Consider the following 13,148-nt stretch of genomic DNA (forward strand, 5'->3'; position numbering starts at 1 on the left):
TGACTGAATTCTTATTATGGATCTTATTCTATTTTAGATATACAGTTCATAGACACTCAACTAGTATATTTCTATTGCATTAATATTTTTGTCCAATATTTGGATAAAATTTTCAATAATCTAGAGTAATAGAGGAAAGCTGTAATCCAGTTGTTTCCTGGGGTGAAGGATAATTCAAATGAATAAGAAAAGAAGACAATGACCCCAAAACATCCAATCAAACACACTAACATTAATAAAACCCAGCACCATCCCTGGTGGGCTGTCCCTGTCAACTCCTTTCTATTTTATTTGCCTAGACTTTTTGGACAGCTTTAAGCCAATTTCAATGCCCTCATTCATTCACCACATACAACCAAGGCTATTTTAGGATTGTTGCCTCTAAGGCTCTAAATACTTTTTTCAGATTTTACTCAAAATTTAGACAGGACAGCTTAGGTTACCACAATGACTAAAACATAGCAGATGCTCAATGTACAATGCACAATCTGCTTTACATACAATGGAATCAGTTCTTCCTGTTAATGACTGCCAATGAAAAATCTGAGAAATTCTCCTTCTAAAAGAATATTTTTCAAACTGTGTGGTTATCCTAGTCATAAATTACAATTTGGCAGTTATGTAGTTGGCTCATCAATCAGATAGAAAGGAAAAGTACTCTCAAAATATTAGAAGAACTGAAAAGTTAAACAAGATGTTCAATTGAGGGCTAGACTGAAATACTAGTAAATATTTTTAAGTGGATGAGAGCCACAAACCTGGTTGTACTGTCCATGAATGGGTAAATGTAGTTTTGTTAAAGTAAACTCAGAAAAAATGGGGGGGGGGGGATGACCTTCAACCTTAGAGGTTTCTAAACTTTCCTTTGAAAGTACTATAATTTTTTTTAACATTCATTATCTCTTTAATCCTTACAACTTCCATCTGAGGTAAGCTTTTAACCCCACATTTAAATATGAAAGGCCCCAAAAAGTTGACTAAATTGACCAGCCAGTAAAGTGACAAATTAAACCCAGTTCTAATGAACTATCATGATCCCAAGATCAAGCCCATACTCTGGTTATGTTGCCTCTCTGATTGCTGAATAAGCAAATGAAATCTATAAATGCATCAGGCTGATATCATTCCCTACTGAAGCATTTCTAGAATCTATTTTTTATTTTTTATTGTGCTAAAACAGACATAACACAACATTTACCTTTTTAATCATTTTTAATTATATGAGTACAATGGCATTAGGTAGAATCACATTGTTTACAACCATCACTACTATCGATTTCTAGAACTCTTTTCATCTTGTAAAACTGAAACTCTACCCATTAGGCAGTAATTCTGCATTTCCCCTTCCTGCCACCCCCTGGCAACCACCCTTCTACTTTCCAGCTCTATGAATTTGACTACTCTAAGTACTTCATGACTAGCTTATTTCACTTAGCATTAATGCCTTTAAGATTCTTACAGGACTGTATTATGTCAGAATTTTTTTCCTTTCTAAGGCTGAATAGTATTCCATTGTGTCTATATACTGTATACATACATATATGGGTATATGTACACACACACACATTTTGTTTATTCATTCATCCACTGAAGAACACTTTGGGCTATTGTGAATAATACTGCTTTTAATTCTTTTGAGTATGTAACCTGTCTTAGTCTGCTTAGGCTGCCATACAAAATATCATAAACTGGATCACTTAAAGCAATAGAAAATTTATTCCTCACAGTTCTGGAGTTTGAGAAATCCAAGATCAAGGTGTAGTTGGTTCAGACCCTAGTGAGAACACTCTATCCTCATGTGGTAGAGAGGAAGGGAGGAAAAGGGGGAGAGGGAGAGACACAAAGAGAGAGCAAGCTTTGTGGTGTCTCTTCTTATAAGGGGATCCCTCATGATCTCATTTAGCCATAGTAACCTCTCAAAGGCCTCATCTCCAAATACGATCATATTGGGTGTTAGGGCTTCAATATGTGGACACAAACATTCAGTCCATAACATACTCAGAAGTGAAATCGCTGGATCAGATAGTAATTCTGTTTGTTAATTGTCTGAGAAATAGCCACACTGTTTCCATAGTGGCTACACAACTGCACATTCCCACAAATAGTATAAAGGTTCCCAATTTCTCTACATCCTTGCCAACACTTGGTATTTCATGTTTATGTGATAGAAACCATCCTAATGGATATGTGGTGGGCAGTAAAACTTTTAAAAGCTAATATACAAAACAGAAAAAAAAGAGAACTGCTTGACTTTAAAGCAAAAAAATCTAGAACAAATCTAACATTACCCTTGCCACCTTATGACAGTCTCTGAAAGGTTTCACAAAAAGTTTGAAAAAAAAAATCTTAGGAAACAGACTGATAAGCCAGTCTTATAATGGGGAGTGGGGCTCAAGTTGGGTAGAGAAACACTGTTATTCAGGGTATCTCTGTTTTCCTAGTTCAAATGTAAAACTTCCTAAAATCTAGGACATGAGATAAAAATCCTACTGAGAAAATGGGAATTATTGTGAGTCAACTAGGAATAGAACATCACACTGGAGGTGTACTTAGGAAGATACACAGTTTTGCCTTCAAGTTTCCAGAAACTGAAGAAATCACATATATATCATGTGAGTACAGATATATTTTTATTCTGGTTCTTATAAATTTGTTTGTATTCTAGAGATAAAGAGGGTTGCTCCTACAACATTATATTATACTTAATAGTTTATAATTCTCTCTCCCCATCCCTATATCCCCATCCCCAGGTACATTTTCACTACAATAAACACTTCAACAGTGTGAGCCACGTAGATTATTAGCTTTTGCATCACCAACATCTAACAGACTACCTGGAACACAGTAGAAATTTAATAAACGACAAGAAATAAAGGGAGAAAAGGGAAAAACAAAAAAGAACATTTCTTGTACATATTGGCTGAGCTGATCCGAACTGAATGCTCTCCCTATGATATCAAAGAAAGACTGCTAGTCTGGCAATTAGGTCAACTACAAAAATATCACTAATAAGATAAAAATACTGGATGAGCCACTCAAAACTTTGAATTCCATATACTTCCATGCTAAAGATAGGAATAAATAAAGCATTACTAGAGTACACTGTTACAATGCACATGGAATATTATAAAAATTGTAAAATAATAACTGTTGGACAATGATTATTTTATTAATGAGAACAATATCAGCCAGAAATCCAATAAGGTCATGATATTAATTATGTAAGCAATAAACTTTGGAAAGGTAGAGATTGATGAAAATGCTCAAGAAAGGAGAGAATTTATTAGTGGACAGCTAATAGTCTCCCAGATCTAGAAAGAGAAACAACTGAAGAGGTATTAGAATGTGTTTTTGATAGACTGAGGCTTTAAAAAAGGTATCACTTATGGACAGAATTGAGTCCCCACGCTGAAATTCATATGTTGAAGTGCTAAACCAGTGACTTCTTTGGAGATAGGGCCTTTCAGAAAATAATTAAGTTAAATGAGGTCCCAGGGGTAGGGCCCTTATCCAATAGGACTGGTGTCTACATAAGAGGAAGAAACACAAGAGATGTCTGTCTCAATGTGGGCACAGAAGAAAGGTCATGTAAAAATACAGTAAGAAGGCAGCCATCTACAAGGCAGGAAGGAGACCTCTCCAAAAACTAACCCTGATGGAACTTTGATCTTGGACTTAAAGTCTAGAACTATAAGAATATAAATTTCTCCTTTATGCCATCCAGTCCGTGGTATTTTATTATGGCAGCCTGAGTGAACTAATACATTATCCCTTTTCTGTTAACCTGAGCTCACAAAGTAGAAATGTCCTTCCTAAGCACTATATGAAATGCAGAAGCCATAAAGCTTAATTATATTAAAAAAAACTAAACACTTCAGCACAGTAAAAGCCACTAGAAGAGTTAAAGTACAAATAATCCTTTCAATTTATAGGATAAAAAGCTATCAAATGAGGAATTTCTACAAACAAGTACATGAACATTCAAAAAATAATAATCAAAGAATTTGATAATTAAGAAAGAAAAAATGTAAATAAACAATAAACACATTAAAGATGTGCAAACTTACCCGTAACCAAAAAAATACCAATTAAAATAATTTTTGTTGATTAGATGGAAAATGACTTATAAAATCCGAATTCAGAACTAACAAAACTATTCAATAGCAACAAAATATAGATTGGAAAAATTATGCAATGACCGAAAGTCTAGAATCAGTTTGAATCTATTTCTTTATAACTTAAAAAAAAAAAAGAATTAACCAACCTGGGCCACTTTCATTGAATTCTGAGTAGAACCACCAGCATGATATTCGACTTTGAATTTTTTTACAAGTTCATTAAACCTGTAAGGAAACCACAGTAGAAAAAGTAAGTTAGCATATGTCAGTTGTCACAATGCAAATTTCTGATTAGAAGCACATTAAATTGCAATTAGTGGAATTTTTAATTATATAATTATGATGCATAAATGAATTAAATATTGTATAAAAAACTTTGCTACTACCCATACTTAAGAAATTTATTATACAAATGTACAACTATAAGAATTTAAAATATATAGGCTTTCCATTATTAATCATTAAACTAAAGTTAGAAATAACAATTCATAATAAGCAATGCATATTTTCCTACATTAAGTGTTGCTCCCTAAAGTCTTTATAAATGTATATTCTAATAAGTTTTAAAAGTTTTACATATTATGAGGACTAACGGTTTATAATTTAAAGAATCAGGAAACTGCATTGGGTTGTATGATTATAGGCAAGTTGCTTGGTGACAATTTCTGTATCTGACAAATACACGCACAGAGAGAGATGATTTAAGCTTTGATACCTCATTATTTTGGAATCTGATAAAAGCTAACTTCTCTTCAGGAAAATATATACATAGTTAATATACATGTAACTTTTCATACAAGAGGATCCATGTACACCCCTCCTATTACACACCCTCAGCCAGGGGACTTTGGACACTGACTGGAATAAGGGTTACATTAGATGGCATTTACTAATGTGGATCACAAGTCAGTATTCCCGACTACATGTCTCGAGGATGTGAGTAGAATATTCAAGGAAGATTTCAGACTTGAAAATATTTTCAAAACTTGTAGTAGATCCTGCTATTCAAGTGAAACATTTTACAGAACTTTAAAATATATGTATATAAAAAAAGATAAATTCAAAGATGGTTAGATTTGGGATAGAGAAAAGGGAGTTATAGCCAGTCGCATATTCAAATTGCCTTGGGGTTCCATCTGTAAAACCTGAGATGCCAATGAACACAATTAGCAAACCTGCTCAGACCTGCTCAGAACTCTGACAGCAATATTTATCTACCACTAATACTACTAATGTAATAACAGTAGAAAAGCAAAGTACATGAGACACAGATACATATACTAGTAGGTGGGTGGTTTGGGTAATCACAGGAAGTTCTCTAATTACTTTATTAACTAGGTAACAGCTAAGAGTAATATTAGAGATTGGAGGAGAAAGGGGGAGAATGACAAAGTAAACAGAGAGTGATCAATTGCCTTAATGCAGAGATGAGCACCTGCAATCTTAATTGCATAGAGAAAATATTTGTACAATACAATGCAACAAAATTACAATATACATATGTATATTGCAAACAAAATTACCCAGTATACACATGTACTAAAAAGAACCAGGAAGATTACAACCAAGGTGTTAACAGTGGTTAGCTCCAAATTAGAAGCAATTAGGAATATTATATAAATTTATTGAATGTGTAATAAGCACATAAACTATTTTGTAATAAAAACATTTTTAAGTATACTTCATTTTATAATGGAAGAACATAGCAACTTTCCATACAATTATTTAAAAAGAACTATATATATAGAACAAAGTCAAACAAAAAGCATAAAGCAGAAAAGTAAGTGATTCTGAATGAAACAGGCAAGGAAAGTTTAACATCTGGAACTGGAATTTGACAGATAAGGAAGAAAAATTATTCAGGAAGGTAAATAAAAAAGACCTGACATATTCAGAGAATCAGGTTAAACACAGACTAAAATGTAGGTCAAAATAAAAGTAGTAAAAACTGACAAAGAAAAGATAGGTTGTTCTCTCTGCCAGGCTAATAAATTTAGACATTATTCAGTAGACAACTAGGAATTATTAAAATCTGTTTACTACTAGTGTGAAAGGCAGCTGGTTTGTTTTTAAATGATGATAGCACTGTTTGGAGGACAGGATGGACTAAAGAAAGGAAGTATGTCAATTCACTATTGTAAACCTGAAATTAATATAACAAATATAAGAGTGTATACCTACTATACTTATATAAAAAAATAATAAAAAAGAGGTAGATCACCTGACTAGAAGAGTTCATACCAAAGATCAGATACTGAGCTAACAGCTGGAGAAAAGTGATCAAGCTAAGGAATCATTTCTGATGTTAAAGACATAGCATGTGATAAATAACTGCAAATGGAAGATATGGCAGAGGAATGACAATTCTGAGATTTGTACTTTGGATAACTGGTTGGATGGTATTTGAAAAGGAGATACAGGAAAGAAGAAAAATCATATGCAGCAAAGAAAAATCCTAAATGGTTGACTGACAAACCAAAAACATTTCCAGCCCTAGCTGGCTTGGCGCAGTGGAGAGAGCACTGGCCTGCAGGCTAAAGGGTCCTGGGTTCAATTCCAGTCAAGGACACATGCCCGGATTGCAGGCTCAATCCCTATGCAGGAGGCAGCCAATCCATGATTCTCTGTCATCATTGATATTTCTATCGCTCACTCTTCCTTCCTCTCTAAAATTAAAAAAATTATTTTTAAAGAAACACACAAAAAAATATTTCCACTTAGGGAATTTTTTGCAATGAGGCAAGATTTGTTCCCTTTAATCTTCTATAATTTGATCATGTGCTTATTTCAATTTATAGTGAAAGCATTTTTATTAAGGGTAACTTTTAAATAAAAATGAGTATCACTGGGGTTTAATTCAGAATTTCTTGCGGACTAATCTTATGGAAAAAAGCAAAAAACAATATACTGTATATTTCTAAAGAAGTTTTAGAATTTATTCTGATAGTGTATAGGGGAATTTAAATTCTAAGTAATGCTTTCCGCTCTCATATCACATATTACTAAATACCTAATAAACAATTTAGAATTCCTGACAATTAATATGATGGCTATCTATCTATCTATCTATATCTATATTTATGCTTTGCTTTTGATAAGAAAAGTAAAATACAGGGAAGTAGAGAAGGTTTCAAACACTAATGTGGTAGGTAAAACTGTGACTAAATACTAGTCTTTAATCCTAGTTTAATATTAAATTTCTGGAGACACAGTAACCCCCTCAGAGTGGTAATGTGCACAAGAAAAGGTATCAGATCAAATAATCAAATATAGAAATTTTTAATTCAATTTATTGGAGTGACATTGGTTAATAAAATTATACAGGTTTCAGGTATACAATTCTACAATACATAATCTGTATGCTGTATTGTGTTTACAACCCCAACTCAAGTCTCCCTCCATCACCATTTATCCCCCCTTGAAAACGAAACCATTTTTATTAAGGATAACTTTTAAATAAAAATAAGTGTCACTGGAGTTTAATTCAGAATTTTTTGCTATTCAATTTCCTTGAATTGCTTCAAAAAGGAATAAAATGCCTAATTATACATTTAACCAAGGACGTAAAAGACCTGCACTCGAAAAATTATAAGACACTGAAGAAAATATCGAAGAAGACACAATAAAGTGGAAGCATATGCCAAGTTAATGGGTAGAAAAATTGAAATCATTAAAATGTTCATGCTATCCAAAATAACCTATAGATTCAATGCAATCTCTATCAAGATACCAATGGCATATTTCACAGATTTAGAGTAAATATTTTAAAAGTTTATATGGAACCACAAAAGATCACGAATAGCAACAGCAATATTGAGAAATAAGAACAAAGTTGGAGAAATTATGCTACCTGATATCAAACTATACAAGGCCATAGTAATCAAAACAGCATGGTACGGGCATAAAAACAGACATAGAAGAGAGGATAAATAGTGGTGGAAGGAGACTTTACTGGAGGTGTTAAACACACAATACAATATACAGATGATAATTTTATTAACCAGTCACCCCAAGAAATGGAATAAATTTAAAAATATATATATAGATCAGTGGAACAGAATAGAGGGCCCAGAAATAAACCCATGCCTTTATGTCAATATTTGACAATGGAGCCAAAAACACACAAGGGGGTAAAGACAGTCTATTCAATAAATGGTGCTGGGAAAATTGGACAGATAACATGCAAAAAAAAAAAAAATGAAACTAGACCACCTTCTTACTACACAAAAACTTAAAATAGATTAAAGACTTAAATGTTAGACTCGAATCCATAAAAACCCTAAAGAGAACACAGGCAGTAAAATCTCAGACATTTCTCATAGCAAAAGTTTTACTGGTTGATGAGAGAGAGAGAGAGAGAGAGAGAGAGAGAGAGAGAGAGAGAGAGAGAGAGAGAGAGAGAGAGACAGACATGGATTTGTTGTGCCACTTATTTATGCATTCATTGGTTGCTTCTTGTATGTGCCCTCATTGGAGATCAAACCCACAACCTTGGCATATTAGAATAATACTCTATCCAACTGAGCTACCTGACCAGGGTTATTTTTTCTGTTATATAGTTTCAGGCAAAAATAAAAAATAAGATAAATAAAAATAAACAAATGGACTACATTAAACTAAAAAGTTTTGCACAGGAAAGGAAACCATAAACAAAATCAAAGGACAACCCACTGAATGGGAGAATAAATTCACCGATATATCTGATAAGGGCTTAATATCCAGAATTTATAAAGAAGTTATATAACTCGAACACCAAAAAACCACACCAAACAAACAAAAAACAACTAATCCAATCAAAAATGTGCAATGGATAGACACTTCTCCAAAGAGGACATACAGATGGCCAATAGACATATGAAAAAAATGCTCAGTGTCACTAATGATCAGAGCTATGCAAATTAAAACCACAATGAGATATCACCTCACATCTATCAGAATAGCTATCATCATTAAATCAACAAACAACAAGTATTGTCAAGGACAGGGAGAAAAGGGAACTCTTGTGCACTGTTGGTGGGAATGCAGATTGATGCAGCCACTGTGGAAAGCAGTACAGAGTTTACCTCGAGAAATTAAAAATAGAACTGTCTTATGACCCCAGTGATTCTTCTTCTGAGAGTTTACCCAAAGAAATACTAACTTGAAAGAATATATGTGCCCCTATGCTCATTGCCGCATTATTTACAATAGCCATGATTTGGAAGCAGCCCAAGTGTCCATCAGTAGGTAAGTGGATAAAAAAGCTGTGGTACATTTGCATAATGGGATACTACTAATCGGTCAAAAAAGAAGGAAATCTTACCTTTTGCAATTGCATGGATGGATCTGGAGAGCATTATGCTAAGTGAAATAAGCCAGTCAGAGAAAGACAAGTACCATATGATTTCACTCATATGTGGAATCTAATGAACAAAATGAACTAACAAGCAAAATAGAGACAGACTCATAGATAGCAAGCAGGCTGACAGATGTCCATGGTTGGGGGTGGGAGGAATTCAGTACAGAGGTAGAAGGGTTGAGCAAAAAAAAATTTAAAAATGAGAGAAAAAACTCATGGACGCAGCCAAGTGTGGTAATTGCCTGGGGGAGGGACATGGGGAGAGGTAGAAGGAGGAATAGGGGAGATAAATGGTGATGGAAGGAGACTTGACTTGTGGTGAACACACAATACAGTGTACAAATGTTGTGTTATGGAATTACGCACCTGAAACCTGTATAATTTTGTTAACCAGTGTCACCCAATAAATTCAATAAAAAGAGAAAAAACAGTATTTGTTGGAAGATGCCAATATAACCATGTATAGTTACCATACCCTAGAAAAATAATCAGAGGACTCTTAATTCCACTGACTGAGATCCACACATAAGGATCTGAATGAAAAAGTAAGTCTTACTCCCAATCTGAGGACCAAGTATGGTTTAGTTCAATTTTTAAGATTTAAAGGTTTTAAAATCTAGAGCATTTTGAATTCCTATCTTCATTTGGTTTTTGGTTAAATAATTTCTTCCAAAATACCTTTTTAAACCTTACACGAATTACCCATAAATCAGCAAAACAAATGGCAAAGTTATATAAATGTGAGAAATTGAATATAAAATTTTAGAAATACTAACTTATTTTCTGACATTCCTAAAAAACACTGACTTAACAGCAATGATATTTTTCATATTACATAAAATTAATCCCTGACAAGTCTGACATCCTATGACATAGAGTCTGAATATGTCACAGAGATTCTAGTGATTAAGGATACAAAAGCACAGTTCATAATTTCTGACTTAAACATAATTGATCAACTATTTTTAAAATAGACTTATTGTTATAGAAATACTTTTTACTAAAATTATTAACTTTGAGAAGGTTATACTATCCAGAATATTATCAAGAACTCTCAAAATAAAAAATTGGGCAAAATATTAATAGTAACAAAGAAAAGATACAGATGGCAAATAAGCATAAATTTTTAATATCATTACTCATTAGGAAATCCAAATTAAAACCATATGGAGATGTATCTATTAGAATGACTTAAAAAACTGACAATACTAAGTGCTGAAAAGGATGTAAAGCAATTGAAATGCTCCTAAAATAAAAATGAAAATGGTATAGCCTCTTTAGAAAATAATTTGGCAATCTCTTTAAAAAGTAAACATGTAGTTACAAGACAACTCAGGCACATGACGGGTAATAAAAGCCTTATTTATAATCACCAAACACTTCAAACAACCCACATATCCCTCAATTAGTGAATGGATAAACAAATTGTAGTACATTCATACAAGAAATACTATTAAGCAATGAAAAGAAACAACGAATACATTCAAGAACATGACTGAATCCCAGAAATATTAGGCTATGTTAAAGAAAGCCAGACATAAAAGGGCTACATAAAATATGATCCCATTCATTTGACATTCTGGGTAAGGTAAAGCTACAGGAATAGAAATCAGAGTAGTGATTGCCAGCAGCTTATGGGAGAGAAGAGACTGACTATAAAGAAATGTGAATTTGAGGGGCAATGGAAATATTCTATTTTGGTGATGGTTACACTAATTGTATGCACTTGTCCAAACTCATGAATTGTACACATAAAAAAATAAATTTCACTCCATATAGCTTATACCTCAATATATCTTATTTTTTAAATACACACACACACACACACACACACACACCTAGGTAACCAATTAAGGAAATTCCAAAGAACAATCTGTCCCTCTCTGCATTTATGTATACACATATGTACATCTCTACCTATACAGAAAGACATAAACATGGACACACAGAGACATACATAAACCACATTTGAAACTCAAAATAATCCTAAAATACCCCAATTTTCTAAGTAAAGGCACCAATTTTGAATTTTAGTGACTCATTTCTAAACTTTGTATTTTGAAATTAGTTTCAAAGTATGAAAAGGCTGCAAGAATAAGAGAACACCTGTATACTTTTTGCCAAGATCACCAATTTTTGCAGGTTTTTCATTTTTCTATAGATACATAAATATTTAGTTATTCCAAATCATTTTGGAATAGGTTGCATATATAACATGCTTTTATTTGTAATACTTCCGTGAAAATTTTCTCAGAAGATAAAGTTTATGTCTATGAAATCATTTAATTTGGGGGTTACTATTGATATGTTCAATTAATTCAACACAATCCAAAGCTATTGTCTTACCTCATTTCTTGTCACCTCCTTTTCCATTATGTATCTCTCTTCCAGCGAGATCCCTTGCTCTGTACAGGACAAAGCTCAGGGCTCCTACTGGACAAGCTCCTTACAGGGCAAAAAACAGGCTAACTAGAATACTAGTAGACTGGGGACAATATACTGAAAAGAGGGCTTGCCTGATCCTGCTCTATGTCCAAAACACAAGTCTGAGACCTGTGTGTTAGACTTTTTCTTTTCAGGAGTGATTGTGTCTGATCTTGAACTACACTCTCCATATCTCCCTTCTTTTTCACAGTCTCTTAAGCCTCCCATTCACCTCTACTCTCCTAAGGTACAGACATACAGAAGCAATAAGAGTTCTATTGGAATATGATACTTCTTCCTCTACTTATAAGAAATTTGAATTCTTAGTATATTCTGTCTCCTAGCAATTTTAATGGTACAGGTTATATGTGATTATATTTGTGTCCCTTGTTTCAAGAATGTTGAGAAAATTCATATTTATTATTCTCCAAGCCCAGTTTAAGTGACTTTTGATGAGTTTCCCTTTTACAAGTGGCAGACTTGGGACATATTAAAAAAGATCCAGCCAATAATTAAGACAATGTTAAAAACATATACAACAAAAACATTTAGAATAAAAACCTTATGGCCTGAAACTAAACAAATTACTTTTTAATAAAAGAGAGTTGTTGACTAATAATTTTTAAGTTAATGCATTCAGAAGATGCATTAAGATAAGAAAAGGAGAATAAAAAAAGGAGAATAAAAAAGGAGAAAATTAAAGAACAGAAATAGCTTTTTAAAGTATAATGGTAATTTTTCTAGTTATCTGATATTATGTAAATACTAGTTGAAATGAGAAAGATTTTATTATTATACTCTATAACTAAGCACCAATAATTCTTAAATCAAAAAGTCCTTATAAATAAGATATAAGAAACATTATGAACAGGAAAATGTACGCAAAACCACCCTCTACAATTTCTAGTTTATTCTTAGGGCAATTGCTTTCCACTTTCACAGTAACTAAAAACCTTTCCTATTCCAGTCTTGGGGAGAAAATTAGAGTTCAGGATATATCAGTAGATAAAGAATATCTCACATTGTGCTAACATCACCACAGCACAGAAACAAACATCAACAATTTTGAACATTTCATAAAGAAAGATATATGAGGGGTAAGACATAAGTAAAGTTTTTAGAGTAAAACTAAAAGAAAAAAAAATTAACTCCCTTAAGAACACATTCATAACTGCCAAGTCATGTTTTTGATGAAGTTCTTTCCTGAACTTATCTAAACAAATAATAAATGAAAAAAACATCAGTTAATTCTAAACAGGTTATAGTTA

At 32.9% G+C, this 13,148-nt stretch overlaps 1 protein-coding gene across 2 annotated transcripts in view; it reads right to left on the reverse strand.

Annotated features, from left to right (window-relative positions):
* Positions 1-13,148, reverse strand: part of ADK (adenosine kinase) — a 501,435-nt gene that overhangs the window by 312,202 nt on the left and 176,085 nt on the right. For both annotated transcript variants that reach the window (XM_059662309.1, XM_059662307.1), the window contains exon 4: positions 4,265-4,343. In XM_059662309.1, the coding sequence (XP_059518292.1) occupies positions 4,265-4,343 (79 nt within the window). The remainder of the gene's footprint in view (positions 1-4,264; positions 4,344-13,148) is intronic.

This window comes from Myotis daubentonii, chromosome 13 (genome assembly GCF_963259705.1).
Source record: "Myotis daubentonii chromosome 13, mMyoDau2.1, whole genome shotgun sequence".
Lineage (NCBI taxonomy): Eukaryota > Metazoa > Chordata > Mammalia > Chiroptera > Vespertilionidae > Myotis > Myotis daubentonii.